This window comes from Choloepus didactylus, chromosome 8 (genome assembly GCF_015220235.1).
Source record: "Choloepus didactylus isolate mChoDid1 chromosome 8, mChoDid1.pri, whole genome shotgun sequence".
Taxonomy (NCBI): Eukaryota; Metazoa; Chordata; class Mammalia; order Pilosa; family Megalonychidae; genus Choloepus; species Choloepus didactylus.
This window is the reverse complement of record NC_051314.1, coordinates 10190580-10208373: the sequence shown is the minus strand read 5'-3', so window position 1 is coordinate 10208373 and position 17794 is coordinate 10190580. Positions and strand designations below refer to the sequence as shown.

Below are 17794 nucleotides of genomic sequence, written 5' to 3'. Positions count from 1 at the left end.
TGTGGTGTACACATACAGTGGAACATTGAGCAACTACAAGAAGGAGTGAAGCTGTGAGACACACAATGAGGTGAATGGATCCTGTACACAGTATTTGAGCGAAGTACACCAGAAATAAAGGCAAACACTTTAATGCCTCACCAATATAGACTAACTACAATGTGTAAACTCATAACTGAATCTTAGAATACAGCCTAATGTGGACATAATAATTGTAATAGTCCCTAGATTGTAAGCTCTTACAGCAGTTAACTCTATCCCTGAACTGTAATGCCTATCTCTAAACTTTGAGATGCTGATCCCCTAGCATATAACCTGACTGGTCTCTGGAACAATGCATATCTCTGAGACACCTGAAACTCAGAGCTAGAGCTCGGCAGATATGAATGTCAGTATTAGTGCATACAGCCACTGTCAAAAAAAAAAAAAAAAAAAAAAAAAAAAGCTGAAAAAGAGCCCAGACTTCAATTAGTGATATGAATGAAGCAGGTCTGGTTAAGATCAGGGCAAGCCAGGCCAAAGGGTAAAGGTTGAAACTGATTGTGTTTTAAAACTTCAACTTCCATATGAGACCAAGGGAAGAGGTATCTATTTGGTACAGGATCTAAATTTTCTAAACAGTACAACTCTACAGTCGATTTGTTCAAACACCACAATTGCATGGAACTTTGAATAGGAAGTGAGATACGGTAGGTTAGTATAGGCTGGAGTGAAATAGTGACACATCCCACAGTAATTTGGGCAGATAATAAAAAATACATTTACAGCCTCCCCCTCCCCAGCCCCGAGGATCTGGGGGAAGGTGCGGATGTGTTGGACATCCTCACCTGGACTGGTGTTGATGTTGTCACAAACATTGGGACTGGCAGTTTGATGTGCTGAGCCCTCGATGATGGGACTTGCCCTTATGAAGCTCGTTACTGCAAAGAAGAGTCTAAACTTGCATACAATTGTGCCTAAGAGTCTCCCCCTGAGTACCTCTTTGTTGCTCAGATGTGGCCCTCTCTCTCTCTAACTGAGCCATCTTGACAGGTGAACTCGCTGCCCTCCCCCCTACGTGGGACCTGACTCCCAGGGTTGTAAATCTCCCTGGCAATGCAGAATATGACTCCCAGGGATGAATGTGGACCCGGAATCGTGGGACTGAGAGTATCTTCTTGACCAAAGGGGGATGCAAAATGAGACGAAATAGTTTCAGTGGCTGAGAGATTTCAAATGGAGTCGAGAGGTCACTCTGGTGGACATTCTTACGCACTATATAGATAACACCTCTTAGGTTTTAATGTATTGGAATAGCTAGAAGTAAATACCTGAAACTATCAAACTCCAACCCAGCAGTCTGGACTCCTGAAGACAATTATATAATAATGTAGATTACAAGGGGTGACAGTGTGATTGTGAAGACCTTGTGGATCACACCCCCTTTATCTAGTGCATGGATGAGTAGAAGAATGGGGATAAAAACTAAAGGACAAATGGGTTGGGATGGGGGGATGATTTGGGTGTTCTTTTTTCACTTTTATTTTTTATTCTTGTTCTGGTTCTTTCTGATGTAAGGAAAACGTTCAGAGATAGATTGTGGTGATGAATGCATAACTATGTTATCATACTGTGGACAGTGGATTGTATACCATGGATGATTGTATGGTGTGTGAATGTATTTCAATAAAACTGAATTTAATTAAAAAAAAAAAAAAATTCTGAGAGAGAAAAATTTCCAACCAAGAATACTTTATCCAGCAAAGCTCTCCTTCAAATTTGAGGGAGAGCTTAAATTTTTCACAGACAGACAAATGCTGAGAGATTTTGCTAATAAAAGACCTGCCCTACTTCAGATACTAAAGGGAGCCCAGCAGATAGAGAAACAAAGAAAATTTCTCTATTTCTCTCTCTCCTTAACAGACATATATAGAACATTACATCCCAAATCACCAGGATACACATTATTCTCTAGTGATCATGGAACTTTCTCCAGAATAGACCATAGGATGGGACATAAAACAAGCCTCAATAAATTTAAAAAAAAAAACTGAAATTATTCAAAGCACATTCTCTGACCACAATGGAATAGAAATAGAAGTCAATAACCATCAGAGACTTAGAAAACTCACAAACACCTGGACGTTAAAAATGAGGGGGAGATGAAAACATTCCTGGATAATCAAAAGCTGAGGGACTTCACTAGTAGATCAGTCCTATAAGAAATGCTAAAGAGAATTGTGCAGGCTGAAAGGAAGGGACACTAAACAACTGACTGAAACCACACGAAGAAATAAAGATTTCCAGTAAAGATCACATGGTAAATATAAATACCAATACTACTGTATTTTTGATTTGTAACTCTAGTATTTACTTTCTACAGGATCTAAAATACATAAAGTGTAATGGCACATCAGTGGTTTTGAACTCAATGTAAAATATGTAATTTTTGAGAAGAACTACATAAAGGTGGGGGAATGGAGAAGTATAGGAACATAGTTTATGTGTCCTATTGAAGTTAAGTTGGTACCAAAGAAAACAAGATTGTTATAGACCTAAGATGTTAAACTTAAGCCCCACGGTAAACACAAAGAAAGTATCAGAGAATATGATCATAGAGATGAAAAGCAGAGTATGGGTTATGAGAAGTGGGAGAAGGGGCAATGGGGAGTTAACAAGAAATGAGTGTAGAGTTTCTGTTTGGGGTGAAGGGAAATTTCTAGTAATGGATGGTGGGAAGGTGATGGCATTGCAACATTGTGAATGTGATTAATCCCACTAAATGGAATGCTTGGAAGGGGTTGGAATGGGAAGATTTATGCTGTATATATGTTTCCACAATTGAAAAAAAAAGTCTAAGTAGATAATGACAATTAAATGCCATAGATGATCCTGGATGAGATCTAAGAATAGAGGAGAAAAGGCTCAAAAGGACACAATTGGGACATAAGAAAAAAATGAAATATAAAATGTAAGCTTTGTATCAATGTTAAATTTCTTAAACTTCTTAACTACACTTAATGTGATTACAGAAAGGAATATTCTTATTCATGGGAAATGTATATGTGAATTATATTATTTGTTCAAATGTGTGCAACTTGCTCTCATATGTTCACAAGACCAAGCAACAGATGATAGATGATAAACAGGGAGGGAGGGAGGAAAAGAAAGAAAAGGTAAAGTGACAAAATATTGAAGTTGGTAGATTGGGGTATTGGTGGAGGGGGGTTGGGGTATGCTGGAGTTCTGTGTATGGGGTTTGTATTATTTTTGCAACTGTTACTGTAAGTTTGAATCTATTTCAAAATTAAAAATTAAAAAAAAAAGAACATGGAAGAAAAGAGAGAGACCAGGAGAGGCCGCCATGTGCACTGCCATGTGGCAGAGGAGCCCAGGACCAAGGATCACTGGCAGCCAGCCCCAGAATGCCACAGTCTTCAGGGAGAAAGCATCACCTTGATGATGCCTTGATTTGAACTTCTCCTAGCCTTATATGAGCCAATAAATTCCCACTGTGAAGTCAAACCATTACACTAGTATTTGCTTTAGTGACGAGGAAACAATATCAACTATGCTGGGCCCTTTCAGGCCTCTAAGCCTCTGCTTGGAATATTACTTACGTTTCAAAACCCAACCAGCTCAAATGGCACTTTTTCCTTGAAGCCTTCCAAGATTTCCTAAGAGGAATTATATGTTCTTTCTTTAATGCTCCCAACAGCTCTCTTTAGAGTAGATCTTTGTTTTATCACTAGACACAGTGATCTCTCTGCTAGCCTGTCTTGGTTCGCTCATGTGTAAAATGGGGATGGCAAGGTCTACCCCACAGAAGGGTAGTAAGGATCCAGTGAGGTACTCTTTAGAGCACAGCACATTCCCACCCAGCATGTGCTGACTCAACTGGAGTGGTCATTTCCTCGTCTTTACCCTCAACTCACCTCAGTGGGTGGCAGCTCTTTGGGGGGTTCCTCCTTATTCACCAGTGTCCGTGACATGTTGGTCAAGGCTTTTGTTCGAACAGAGGAGGGGAGAGCAGGGGCTGTGTATGCATCATTCTGGACCACTTTGGTGAGAGGCAGGGCCTTGGACATGGAAAGCTTGGAACTGCTCAGCCCAGCCTAAACCAAGAGGCAGAAAAGAGTCTGAGAAGCTGGAGATCTGGACTCCTCTGAAGAAGCCCCAAAGGGGTGACAATCAGACCTCAAGGCTTCCCAGTTCCTGAATTCCATCAAACGCCTGGATCCAAAAAAGGCTGCTACTGACATCCCACAGGAAGGGGAGAAAAACACCCAGCTTCCCACATGCTCACAGAAGCAGCTTCCATTGTTTTGGAAGCTCTTGGCAAGAAGCTTCCATACAATCCTGACCTGGAAAAAGTCACCCAGAAACCATAGGCTCACCCATTGCATCTGGACTTTATGAAAACTATAATTTGGGGCTGGTCAAAAGGCCAAAAGTTTGGGGTCAAGTTCATTCCCAGATATGCTTCTCTCATAAATAGCTGACCACCACTTGTAGGATGACTAAGCACAGGAATCCATCCTGAAGAGGGCCCAGAACCCCCAGCTTTTTGGTTCCTGCTCTGGCCATACAGAGGCACCCATGCTGCAGGGCCCTGCCTGGTCTGCTCCCAGCCTGTCAAGGCCGGGCCTGCACAGCGGCACTGGTGGACCACCCAAACAGCCTTCTTCCCCCAACTTGGGATGTTAACCCAATAAACTCCCTCGTATAAATATGCCTGAGGAAAAGGGTGGACGCAGCAGAAGTGGCAGGTGGCTACGCCCATTTGGGGCAGGGTTTACCAGGCACTGGTCTGGGGAGAAAGAAGGAATGCAGCAGCCAGAGAGGCTGGCCAGAGCATAGGGCAGGCGTGATTTACTGGGCTTCTCCCAGGCTGGATTCCACACTCCCCAAGCTGCTCTCTGAGTGTCAAGAGACAATACAGTGTGCTGGTTAAACACATGGACCTGGGAGCAGACCGTTCAGGCTCAAATCCTGAACCTACTCCTGACAAGCTGGGTGATGTGGGCAGGTTTACTTAATCTATGCCTGATTTCTCACCGATAAAAAGGGGATAATAAAGGTGCCCATGAGTTAATAAATATAAAGCATTCAGAACTTTAAAATCTCAATAGTTTTAGCCAATAACTAAGCCAGCTGATAAACCCAAGCAGTCTAATTATTGGAAAGGCCTAGCCCCTTTGTAAAGAAACAAACTGGCATCATGCAGCTTCCCATGCCATTTTAAGAGCTTATTAGTGCCAGGTGATTGATCCACACATTCAGGGCTGTGACCAAAATGGAGTCTTTGGACCTCTAAAGGCAAAGTAAGAGGATGAGCCCACCACACAGACCTGGCTGGGCAGCCCACTGGCTTCCCCATCTCTACTTTGGCTACATCCACTGAGTTGAGCAGTGGAGACCTCTGATACAACCAAGACCTCTGATACAACCAGATATTTGTCACTTTCTTGCTTTCTTTCCTTCTTGGCATGATATCCAGCCAGCACCCTGGCCTGTCATGCTTTCCCTGTATGTAGGCTGCAACTAATGGAGCCCACAGGTAAGGTTTGGTTTATTCTTGCTAACCTCCAACCATGGGAATTTTGAATCCAAAAACAGGACCAGAGCTGCTGACCACGGAGGACCAGGGAACATGTCCTGCCATAAGGAAAGAAAATGGGATTCCCTCATGTGGCATTACTCACATTGCCCGTCATGTCTCAAGCACAGCAACTAGATGCTGCAGAACCTGGAGTAAGTCCCTGGGCACCCAGTGTCAGCTTTTATAAGCCAGAGGGTTAGCCTAGTTCCAGCTCTCAAATTCTTATGACCCAAACCAAGACACATTTCTGAATTGAAAGCCCTTACTCCCATAACCTCTCCCATCCACCTGATCAGACACACACAGTGCGTGTAGGAAAAACATAAAACGCCATACCACGTGGTGGAGGAAGCTGTCTGAATCTGCAAATTTCATCTGTTTACTTGGAATGGGAGTTATAACATCATCATCTTCGTCCAGATCGTATAAATTCTGAGAATAAAGAAATATAAGCTAACATGCATCTTTGTCCAGGAGAGCTCAGAGTATTCACTGCAACCTACACCCAGGCCTGTGCTCTGAGCAGGTCCTTGGCAGACAAGAGGAACAAGCACAGCAGGGTCATAACGGCCACAAAGAGCGGGGGGCCAGGTGAGACGGGGGCAGGGCAGAGGAGCCTGGGAGGCTGGGCTCCCGGGCTCTAACGCCCCAAGACTCCCACCCTGACAAGCTGACTCCCTGCCTGCTGAGGCCTGAGCGAAGTCCTGCCACTTCCAGGCGTGGGGGAAGTATCTTTTACAAGTGGGCAATACCTATCAAGTGTCTCCAAAATGCTTTCTTACATCCTTTGGCTTGGAAAATTTACCCCAGGGAATCTAGCTCACAGAAAGGAATCCACAACCTAGAAAGAACTTTATCCACAGACATATTCATAGCAGAAGGATTTCTAATCATGCAAAATTATAGAAAAATGGTTTAAATAGACTGCAACATCAACTTAATGGATTATGCAGTTATTAAAAACATTATTTACAGTAAATGTGAAACACCACAGAAAAATGTCTGAGTCACAAAAGTGAAAAAAGAATGAAACAAAATTGGGTTAAGAACACAATTACAAATATGCATTAAATAAACGACCAAAAAAAAAACAAAAAACAAAAAGCAAGAAAGGAGTTATTGCAAAATGTCAACACTGGTTGGCCTTGGAGAGTAGGAACGTAAGTGATTTTTTTCTTTTTCTTAACCTTTCTCTGTTTTGCAAATTTTCTGTATTAAGCACATTCTGCTTTTATAATGAAAAATTAATGAAGCATTTCAATCTGCCTTTCTACCCTTACTGCTCCCTTCCATTAAGTTTTTTCTTACAACTCATAAACTGCAAAAAGTCAAATGTAACCCCTTCTCCTACACTTCCAGCTAGGAACCTTGGACCAGGCCTGTCAATCCACTCTACAGGCCCTAGCACGCACGCACACGCGCGCACACACACACACACATTTACACCCTACCTGCTTGGCCTGGTGGTTATTGACAACGTTGATCCTCATTCCAGCAGGATGGGCATGAAGTGGCACCACGGCCTTTTGCTGTGGAACCTGGAAACACCAATGGTCATAATTCATCCCACTGGGGCCAACTGTGTTCTCTATGAGCAGAACATTGAACTTGAAATAACGGCAAGACCTCTCTCTGACTGGCTGTGTTTACTCAGGGCACAACATTTAACATCTCTGAAATTCAGAAGCTTTTTTTGTAAAACCAGGGTGATAATCCTAGAATTGCAGGAAGGATAAAGAAGATACTACGTGCAGAGTGCCTGCCGACAGCACATGCTCACAGATGTTTGGCCCCTTCCCCTCTTCCCACCACCACCAATCTCACTGGGAAGGTCCCTTAATTCCTCTGGACCTCCAATTTTTTTTTACTGAGACAAAACTGAGATGACAACTGGCTTTCCTCATACGGAGGGCCTTTGTAAGCAACCAAATGCTATACAAACACTTGGGGAAACTGTCTTTTTGCCCAAACACTCCTGACCCCTGCTCCCTGCCTAAATGTACCCCGTCATTAGCCTTCTGGCAATTTATGACAAGAGCCACAACCTACCTGGATGGTTTTGGTGAGCTTCAGAGCAGGGGTCACCGTCCCGACGGGCGGGCTCACGAAGGCAGCAGGAGAGTTTCGCTTCAAGCTGATCTTCTCCCGGGCATCCGCCACCTGGCGGGGCTTCTGGGGCGCTGTGCTCTGCTGCTTGCGGGAGTTCAGCATCTCTCTGGCATCCTGCACTTTCCCTTTGATCCGGAACCGGGCATCTTTCTGCAAAAGCTTCTCCCGGGCATCCTTGACTCCCAGCTTGAGCCGGGCATCCGAGAGGCCAATCTTCTGCCGGGCATCAAACCTCCGCTGGAAGGTGGCTGTGCGGGCTGGTTGGCTAAGAAGAGTTGGCTGGATCCCAACACGAGAGCGCACACCTCCAACTCCTGGTCTGGCATTGAGCCTGCAAGTAAAAATTGCAGCATTAAGTAATCTGGCAATCAACTGTTGCCCATGGAAGTGGAGGTACAGTAGTGCATGGAAAAGAGGAGGTCCTGGAGAAACCAGAAAGCTGCTCCCTGCTTGAGTAAACAAGTAAGGGCTTTTTAATTTTGTAAACTAAATTTGGAAGGAGGGCCTGGTGATTTCTATCCCTAGGTAAGACTGTTTTGCTTCCTAGACCAAGTGTGTTGAGACACGATTCTGGACAATAACCTCCAACCCATGCCAGCTATATCAAATAATCATATTCCCAAATATGCTGTCCCATCTGAACAGAAATGTCACCCTTCCCAAAGCTCTTCCATATACATTCTCTCAACAAGCCCTCTCTCTGTCTTGTGGGGCGAGCATTCTTAGGCGCATTTTGTAGTGGGAGACACAAGCTTGGAGAGGTTAAGTCATCAATAAAGGGTGCCCAGCCAGCCTTGGGCAGCCTCAGCCTCCTGTAGGCGGACACCTCAGAATGGGGCTCAAACCAACAAGGCCAACGTGAGCATCTGCCTACGACTTACAGGACTCACGCACTGAAGTATAAAGACTTGGTGGAAAAGAAAATAAATTCACCCTGCAACAACAGCAGCCCAAAGTCAGAAACCATTAAAATTGGAAATGCAGTAAATGAAATACCATTGAACAGGCCCTGTTCTCTCTTTCTAGGGTTCCTCTGTTGGTTTGAGAATAAACAGAAGACTCTTTCAAGTACAGTCCTACAGGCCCCTCCTCGGGTCTACTGGCTTCTCCTGCCTCATCCCCTGCGCCCCACCAGGCTGCTCCACTCCAGCCACCATAAACCTCCAACCTCCACTCCGGGGGCAGGCAACCTGCCTGGGAAGTTCTGCTCCTGGGGCTCCAAACGCTCTTCAGGAGGCCCCCAGGGAGGTAAGGACAGGGAGAAGCGGCAGCTTTCTTGGAAAGGCTGCTCAGAGAGATGACAGCCTCTGTGGAGCCATCACCCCACCCAGGCTCTGCTGGGATCCTGGCTCCAATCACCCTTCCCAGCTAAGAGAGGGCACCCACACAGCCAGGGCAAAGACCCCACCCTGGCCCGGACCCTCAGAGTGGGACCCACAAGGATCTCACTGCGGGAAGATGAGAGCCTCACCTCCTGGAGGAGCACCAGGAAAGGCCTCCTGGCAGGGAGAGCAGCTGGTCTCCGGCCAAGAGAGGACATGACAAATGGAACCAGGCTGCGTAAACCACAACAACAAACTGGAAGGCTTTACTGAGTGCCATGTCCATCACATAGTGGCAGTCACACATGTCCCAATCCAAACCCGATACAAATCCAAAACTTTCCCAAAGATTTCCTGTCTTCTTCTGTCTTTTCCAAATTCCACCTCCCCCCATCACTAGGGCACCCCTCATTACCAAATGAGTCCTCAGATTTATCACTGAGGGGGTGGAACAATCACATCAGGTGATTCTCCATGATTCCACAATACCACAGAATTGGGCAAAAGACCCCACAGCATCAATTATGCCTTCAAGTCAGGTTACCTAATCTTACTATTAAAGCATCAAACATTATAGCCAAGGAAAAAAGTGGGGGGACAAGATGATAATCATTTGAAAGTGATTATTTAGAATAACTAAAGGAACAATGAGATGCTTGAAAATAACTGCCATATCCCTGAACAGAGACCACAGAAAGGGGTGGATGCAAAAGTTTTCTGACACACTCCAATTCTGTATGATCATTAACTTTCATGTAAGGAGTGGGTATCAGGCTCTGCACTCTTTAATTTATTCATATCTCTCAGCAGTTTCACATCTCTGCTCTGATAATCAGCAATGGTTAGTGTGGAACTGAGAATTCTGAAGAAATCCCAGAGTCCCCAGGAGAGTGCTATGCTTGACAAGCAATGTCTGCCATGGCCACAAAAGAGGCAATCAGCCATTAGGGATTCTGAAAGACTTGATAAAGAGGGTGAGCGCTCACTAAAGTTCAATGAACCTCATTTAAACCTCACAAAAACCCTGCTTGAGGTTATAACCTGCATTTTATAAATGAAGAAACTGAGGTTCAAGGAGGTTACCACAAGACCTCAGAGCTACAAAGGTGCAGGTTAGATTTAAACTTGAGCATCTCTAGCTAAAGCACCAATAAACTAAGCACAGGCTAGAACCAGAAGAGTTAAAGAAGGGCGAGTCCCCTCCCTCCTCCCCGCCCTTCAGGGTGAAGAAACCACAGGACTCCAGTCACAGTCAAGGACACAGAGTGACCTTCCAGAGACTGGGGGGCAAGCCCTCACGCCAAGGCTGGCCAACAGTGCACTCGCCTGGGGACCAGGATGCCCTGTGCCGGCGTTTTTACCTGTTTGAACAGGATAAAAGGCCCGTTTGGGGGAAGCTGGTGACGCAGTGGTGGGCAGAGGAGCGAGGGTAAGCAGCTCCCCTCAGCTCCATGATCCAGTTCCCCTGGTAACGCCAGTTCTTTCCACTCCTCTCCTGAGGCTTTAGGGGGCTTCAGTGGGAAGGCCTGGGATAATCACTGCGTCTCTCCCTGCATGAAAAGACAGCTTTTCATCCCAGCAGGCAGTAGTACTGCTTATAAGGCAGACATTAGTCATCAGGAATTTTTCAAATAAATACTCCTGCTGGGGGTAGGGCTCTGAAACACAGAGTCGACTATGCTGCCCTCCTGCCCGAGGAACTGTGCAAAGCTCCCATGCAAAGCTCCTGACAAAACCCAGCCCCTCTGAGCGGCCTCCCTTCGGACCCCAACTAATGCCTCCGGCCTCACCTGCCCACGGCAGGACTACCTGATGCTCCACACACACACTCTGCACTTCTGGCCTCTGTACACGTTTGGGGGGGGGGGGGCAGGTTTGAGCTAGTCTCCCAACCGTACCACCTCCATCACACCTCAACTGTGCAACTCTGTAACTGCTTCCAGGCCTTCCTCAGTGACTCCCTGGGGGCCTGGGAAGAGCGCTGCCTGCCCTGACGCTCAGTGCTGTGGGTGGGAAAGGGGCAAACACCTTTGGGACCCTGAGCCCTCCGGCGCAGGCCCCCGCCTGGAGCCTGGTGCACATGTGATGCCCAGGGAGAGTCTGTCAGGGGCAAGGAATGCATCCCCCTCTTGGCTCTGCGTGCGCAGACAGGGCAACAGCCAGCTCTGGACGATGTCCAGCACAAAGGATTTGGGCCCCTGGGAATTAAAATCTACTTTAGGATAATCCAGGGCCCCTCTCCCCGGAATGTATCAGGGTGGTGTATGTGTGCATTGTGGCTATTTTTATAAGGAGAAAACACAGTTTCGTTCAAACTATTAATGAGTCTACTCTGAATTAGACACTTTAGGTGCGAAGGACACAAAGGAAAACAAGACACTATTCCCTTAAGAGTCTTGGGCAGATGTTTCATTTTAAAACCTAATTCTTCCCCTGCAAGTTATATAATGCAACTCATTTTCCACTGTTTCCTTTATCTTATGTCAACAAAGAAACAAGCAGTGAGTACCAGGACCAGAGCCCTGGCCTGAACTGAAAAGTATAACCTCCCCCACAACACTCCCCTCCAGGCTGCAGAGACTCCCCAGACAGGGCATCGGCTCAAAGCTGCTCAACTCCAGCCCACCAAAGACCGGTGGCAGGCAACCCAACCTTCCCACTAAGGCTGCCACCTGAATCTATCCAGGCGGAGGCAGTCAACAGCCTGCTGCCCTCTGAGCTGAAGTAATCAAATCAACACTTAATGAGGGGGTGCCTCAACTAAATCAGCAATGCTCTCATCCAAAGGAAGAATCGACAAGGGGGTGCAGGCCCACAATGCAGTTGGCACCCACTGCTGTCCAAGGGAGACCCAGCCAGGGGTCACAAGCAACAGAAGGCCCAGGAGAGACGAGCTGTGCATGAGGAAAGTCCCACAGTGGCCCCTCCCTTCCTCTAATCTCACATTAATCAAAGAATCTTTGGCTGATTAATTGGGCACCCAGGTAATAATAATAATGATGATGATGACAATAATGAGTTGTGATGAGCACAGTTCAGAATGGCTGCCCTGGAGAACAGGCACATTCCAAGACCTCCACATCTCAAAACACCTGGTGGGAAAGACGTCATCTGCATTTCTACGGCCCTGCCTGGGAGAAGAGGACAGAAGCTTTTTGAGATATTCAGAGGTTCTTCCAAAGCTTGAGATATGGAAAATTCTTCCAGGAAGCATGTAAAATAAAACATATTTACTACAGGAAATGAAATCTGTTTACTTCGATTAAACTGATCTCTGTTAATGAGACTGTTGGGGACAATCTTCTATGGGCCTTTCGCAAACCAGGCTGACTGCCCTTTGTTCTGGACCATCTTTACCAAGTATGTTTGTCAAGCGAACAGCTGGACAGACAGAGCATCTCCCTGTGAAGCAAAGGGCAGGTCTGCTTACAGGCATGCTGCTGTCCATTGCAAAGATCTGGGTTCCCTAAGCTCAGGTTCCTCTAACATGACCCACTGAGTATGCAGGTGTCATCTGGCCCTTTCCGTGTTGTCCTGTGGGAATAGAATTCAGGAACTGGTGCAAAAACGCTAATACTCTGGCGACAGAGCTAATACTCTGGCGACAGCTACTATTGTGAGTAAAAAACTGTCCTTTGTCTCTGACCCAGGAATCCCGGGTCTTCTACCAGCATCCATGAAACCATGACAAGCTAGCTTGTTACCTTGCAAGTAGAGTAAAATCTCAGACCTTTCACAGTTTTTGGCAGGGATCCCAGATCTAGTTCTCCTCTTGGTGGCTGTGCAAGTGAAATAAAAATGGAGTTTCCAGCAAAGTTAAACTCAAACACAGCTAACAGTCCAGTTTTTTTCCACACTAGTCTCTCAGCTTGTACTCTACTTCCCAATCCAATATTAACGTAGTAGCAAGGCACTAGTCTCACACTGAAAATTGGATCATGTTATTTCTTTATTCAAAAGCCTTCAATGATGATAGAAAGTCTTCAATAATGATGACAATGAAAGCTAACATCTACTGAGCACTTAGTATCTCTCAGGTACTTCTCTAAGCACTTTAGATATAATAATTCACATACTCCTGACAATAATTCAAGGAAATATATATTACTCACATTTTAGAGATAAGAGACACAGAATGGTAAAGTAACTTCTGTGAGATTACAAGGAAAGTGAGGAAAGTAGAGAAATTGAACCTTGGCGCCTGACTCTAGAGCCCCAACACTTCTTGCTCCTACATCCCCTGCCTCCTGTTTGTTGCACAAATAACCAGGAAACATGTCCTTTAATCCCTTTAGGGAAAGGTCCATGACTCCCGGTAACTGTCATCATTTGCTTAACACTTACTCTGTGGTTGGGTATTACACAATACAAACTTTAAAGCATACATTCTCACATTTAATCTTCTCAACAACTTACCAGGAACCACCATTACAAATGAGAAAACTGCCCATCTCAGAAATCACCTGGCCAGAGGCAAACAATGGTGTCTGTCCAGGACCCCATCTGCCTGCACAACCCATTTTTTCCATGGACCCAAACATCCCCCCTTCCCTGCAGACTCACCCCCGTCCAAGACAAGACTGTAGACACTAACAGCAAAAAAGTACAAACCGAAGAGAAAGGTGACTGCCTGTGGTGGGGAACTCAAGGGACCAATAGCAACTGCTGAACCAGCCCAGAAAACCTGGACAGATTTAGAAGTGGCGAGAGCTCCCAGCCCCAATTCCACATCAGTTAACAGAAGGGAGACCTAGGAGAGAATTACTCACAGATAATGGGTGAAGAAACTAAATCTTATAGCACACCTACTATGAACTGGAGGCCAAGTGAAGGGCTGGCTGGTGTATGATGTGATGGGTGGCAGTTGCAGTGGATATTATGTGCGTGCGGGGGTGGAGAGAGGAGACATTTCAGATGTCAAGAGAGAGAACATATAATCTATTTTCCAGTCACAGGCCCGCTGGAGATATAAACACCTGCTGAGTGAACGAATGCCCAAGGAAACAATATCCCACAATTTCAAAGCCTGCAGGTTTAGAGAGACCTCTCAACTTTATTAATGTGGGTTGGAAAACTACTGGAGGAGTTCCCACTTCTTGAAGCAGGTGAAAGCTCAAAAAGGTTGGAAATGACTAATAATTTTGAAGGATCTAGAAGTTTGAGCACCTAACTGCAAATCATCTCCATGGCTCCTCACCGAGTTCCAGAATGGCTGGAACTACACCCATCAGGACACAGCCAGCCTCCGGGTCGTCCCACCTGTTTCTCTACCAGGGCCTGAGGATACCTCAGCCAGCCCTTAAGGTTCACCGAGCACAGCTTCCCAGCACTCGGTGGCTCAATTCCTCCTCGGTACAACAGGGATAAAGTGAACAGCAACTAGCCGGTAGAATGGTGAAAAGAGCAAAAGAGACGGTGTATGCCCACGCGCTTAGGAAACTTAAAACGTCGTACAAAGGGAGGTGAGTCTTAACAGAAGCAGCTGGGAGACATGAAACGGGCCCAGGAGTTGGAGTGTAAAGTTCCGGGTTTGAGTGTCGGCGTAGACAATAACCGAATTGGCCGAGTCGAAGCCAGTCTCTCCCCGCTAAACTTGAGTGGCCTTAAGTATAAGCTGGGAAAAGCCCACGGCCCACCCAGAGCAGCTGAGATAATGGAGGAGCGGTGCCCAAATGCCAGTCTCCTCAGGGGAGGGAACTGCACCGGGGAGACCCACAGGAGCCCGGAACACGGGCCCGGGGCGCCAAGGGCCGGCGTCGCCCCTCCTGGCGGCCCCGGGACACTCCCCGGAGCCCGGCACCCCGCCCCCCACTCCGGCCGCGGCCCCACCAGCACCCCCCAACCCCCGGGTCCCTCCGGAGTGACGGCGCCTCAAGCCAGTGGGCGGGCGGGTCCGCGGCGGCGGCGCCGGCGAGCCAATGAGGAGCGCGGCTGAGGCAGGGGGCGGGCGCACACTGCCCTCCGCGTCGCGCCCGGGCCGCTCCCGCCTCCGCCCGGAGCCCCGCTACACCGCGGACCCTGAACCCCGAAGGGAGAATAGGCCGCTCACCGCCCCTTCGCCGCCGCCCCGCGCTTCCGGATGAGCTCGTCAAGGGATATGTCCGCCATCTTGCAGCGCCGAGCGAGGTGAGAAATCGCTCACACTCCCTCCTCCCTCGAACCCGCCCCCTTCGGCAGCTACGGAACGACTAGCTGCTTCCGGCGTCCTACCGACAAACTCTCGCGACAGCTCAAACCAGGCAAGGACCGGAAGGGGAGGGGACTGCTCCCCGTGAGCCTCAGCGATGCCGGTTACTTATCTGCGTACGGTTGATCCGAGCATTACCGTTCCTTATTCTCTCAGAACAAGCAAATCAAATGAAAAATACATTAAAAAAAAATTAACTGCTAAATAAGACAGAGTTCAAAAGGGTGACGCTGTCTGTTCAGGGAGCCACTTTGATACTCAACGTAGGGTTAATGAGAATGGAATTCATTACCCAGGAAGCAAGCAGAAAAATCTTTTATGCCTTAAACTTATGAGTAAGGAAAATAACGATTCGGGGTGACGCCCGAATCCTCACTGCTAATGTGAGACGAATTTTTGAGCGGGTAAAGGTTGCCCCTAAGGTGACCCGCCTACTTTGCGGGATGCCTGGGTGTTGCGATCTGCCCGACACTGTTCTATGCTGAAGAACAGACGGGTTGGGGGGTGAGAGGTATCTGTTGTTAGCCGTAAGTTTTCTATATTGTTTTGGGTTTTGTGGTGGTTTTCGAGGGCGGCAGATATTCGGAAAGTTGCTTTGCTTTCTGCCGATGTCTGTTGTACCTATGATCCGTAAAACCTTGTTTTATTTGAAGGTGCGAGACTCTAAACTACGTCTCTCAATTTCTCCACTTGTGAGGTAATGCTACCCGCCTGTTTGTGGCTGAAAATCAGAAGTACATGTGTGGCGCTGTTGATGAAATGCGTTCGTTCGCTTTGTGGCATTACGCTTTGGTGCTCGGGTCCTACGGACCACACTTCTCAGCGGTGTGACCTTCCCACGCCAATCCCTTCACTTCTTATGCCTTTCTGATCTGTAAGATGGGGCAAATAACTGCCAACCACACTGGTTATTGGGGGGATTCAACAGGTTCATTCATTAAAGGGACCCATACCTGCAGTGTTTTGCTTTTTTTTTTTTAAATCGATGCAACCCCACCCTCCACTCCAGCACAGATAATATTTGTTGAAACAAACAAACAAACAAAAAAAAGCCTTTAGGACAGTGGCTGGCATGGACTAAGAGTGCTCCATGAGTTATTTTCTAAGGCCAACAATTCACATAGTTACGTGAACTCTTGACAGAACATCCCACAACAATTAAACACCTGGCATCAGAAGCCTCCTGGAGAAACTGGGCAGCAGACAGTAAAAGATTTGGGATCGGGTCCCAGACGAGGAGGGCAAATCCAGGTCCCACCCTGGGCGGCCGTGATTCCGGTCCTGGCCCTTCACCTCCCTGGGCTTCATTTTTTCACCTGTAAAATGGGACCATTAACCCGGGGCAGCTAGGAGGAATGGGGAGGGGGAGCCGATATGGGTAAACTGGGAGGACGGCAGGAGTTAAGTCCCTGTGATGGGAAAGTCTGGGTCGTGGATGTGAAATACTCCTGTTTTCTTCTAACAGTTCTATAGTCTTGCATTTATGTCTCTGATCCATCTTGAATTAGTTTTTGTCTATGATTTGAAGTAGGGGTCCACCCACATTCTTTTGCATGCAAATGTTCAGTTGTCCCAGCACCCTTTGTTGAAAAGACTGTCCTTTCCTCTTCCGATTGTCTTGGGACCCTTGTCAAAAATCAACTGAAAAGAAAAATCGACTGACTGAAGTGTTGGTGATGGATGGTGACAGCACAAGTGTGGATGTCATTAGCACCTCTGAATTGTATACTTGAAATAGGTCAAAACAGAAAATTTCATGTGTATATTAGCAATAAAAATTTTTAAAAAGGCAGCAATGGATGGTGACAGCACAACAGTGTGGATATCATTAGTACCTCTGAATTGTATACTTGAAATAGGTAAAAACAGAAAATTTCATGTGTATATTAACAATAAAAATTTTAAAAAAGGCGGCAGGTGCCAGAGGGCAGAGGCTCGCTGACCTCGTCCACCCCATTCTTTCAGAGAAGGAAACTGGAACCAGGAACAGACAAGCAGCAGAGAAGGGGGGCCCTGGCCTGAAGGCTGGGCTCCCGGCCTTGTTCCCCCGTCCTCTCCCAGCCCCACTGGCCTGCAGCCTGCTCCTTGGGCCGTCCCGAGTCCCTGCTCAGGCCCCTGCTGGCAGACCACATCCTCAGGGGCACCCGTGCCCCCCTGCAGCCTCATCTGCACGGGCCCCTTCCACCACCTGCCTTCTTTGATCACCTCCAGAACAGTTTATTCCTCAAAGCTGGTCCAAACTCGGGGCCTCTGCACTTGCTGTTCTCAGGGGCAGCTGCTCCCTTTATGCCCGGCACAAACTTCCTCTCCTCAGAGGGGGCTTTCCTGCGCCCAGCTGAAGAGCAGCCCTCACTCCCGTGGAGCATCAGCCTTGGATTTAGCGTCCTATGAAGGGCATCATCCTGCTCCTTGCCCAGCGGCCTCCTCACCAGAACCCAGCACCGCGCAGCCAGGAAGGGCCGTCAGGGCTCCCCCAGCCAGGGAACAGGTGCATCCCTCCCCCTAGGGGCTCCCACAGGCCCTCTCCGACCCGGAAGCACCCATTGCCCAAGCCTAGGGCACCCGTTAGTGCAGCCGAGATAAGACTGGCATGAG

The 17794-nt window shown here is 47.3% G+C and overlaps 1 protein-coding gene and 1 non-coding gene across 4 annotated transcripts in view; one reads left to right on the top strand and one right to left on the bottom strand.

Annotated features, from left to right (window-relative positions):
- Positions 1-15210, bottom strand: part of POLDIP3 (DNA polymerase delta interacting protein 3) — a 33777-nt gene extending 18567 nt beyond the window's left edge. The window contains exons 1-5 of one of the 3 annotated variants that reach the window (XM_037845234.1): positions 15062-15210; positions 7631-8021; positions 7033-7119; positions 5918-6013; positions 3915-4094 (exon numbers count right to left, since the gene is read on the bottom strand). In XM_037845234.1, coding sequence (XP_037701162.1) covers positions 3915-4094; positions 5918-6013; positions 7033-7119; positions 7631-8021; positions 15062-15120 — 813 coding nt within the window. In that variant the 5' untranslated portion in view covers positions 15121-15210. Of the gene's footprint in view, positions 1-3914; positions 4095-5917; positions 6014-7032; positions 7120-7630; positions 8022-10373; positions 10886-15061 lie in introns of those variants that run through there. The other 2 variants (XM_037845233.1, XM_037845235.1) reach the window with 2 other exon arrangements.
- Positions 15211-15517: 307 nt separating this feature from the next.
- Positions 15518-15667, top strand: LOC119543563. Its single transcript, XR_005218629.1, has one exon. It is a non-coding gene; the product is annotated as a U12 minor spliceosomal RNA (small nuclear RNA).
- The last annotated feature ends 2127 nt before the right edge of the window (positions 15668-17794 follow it).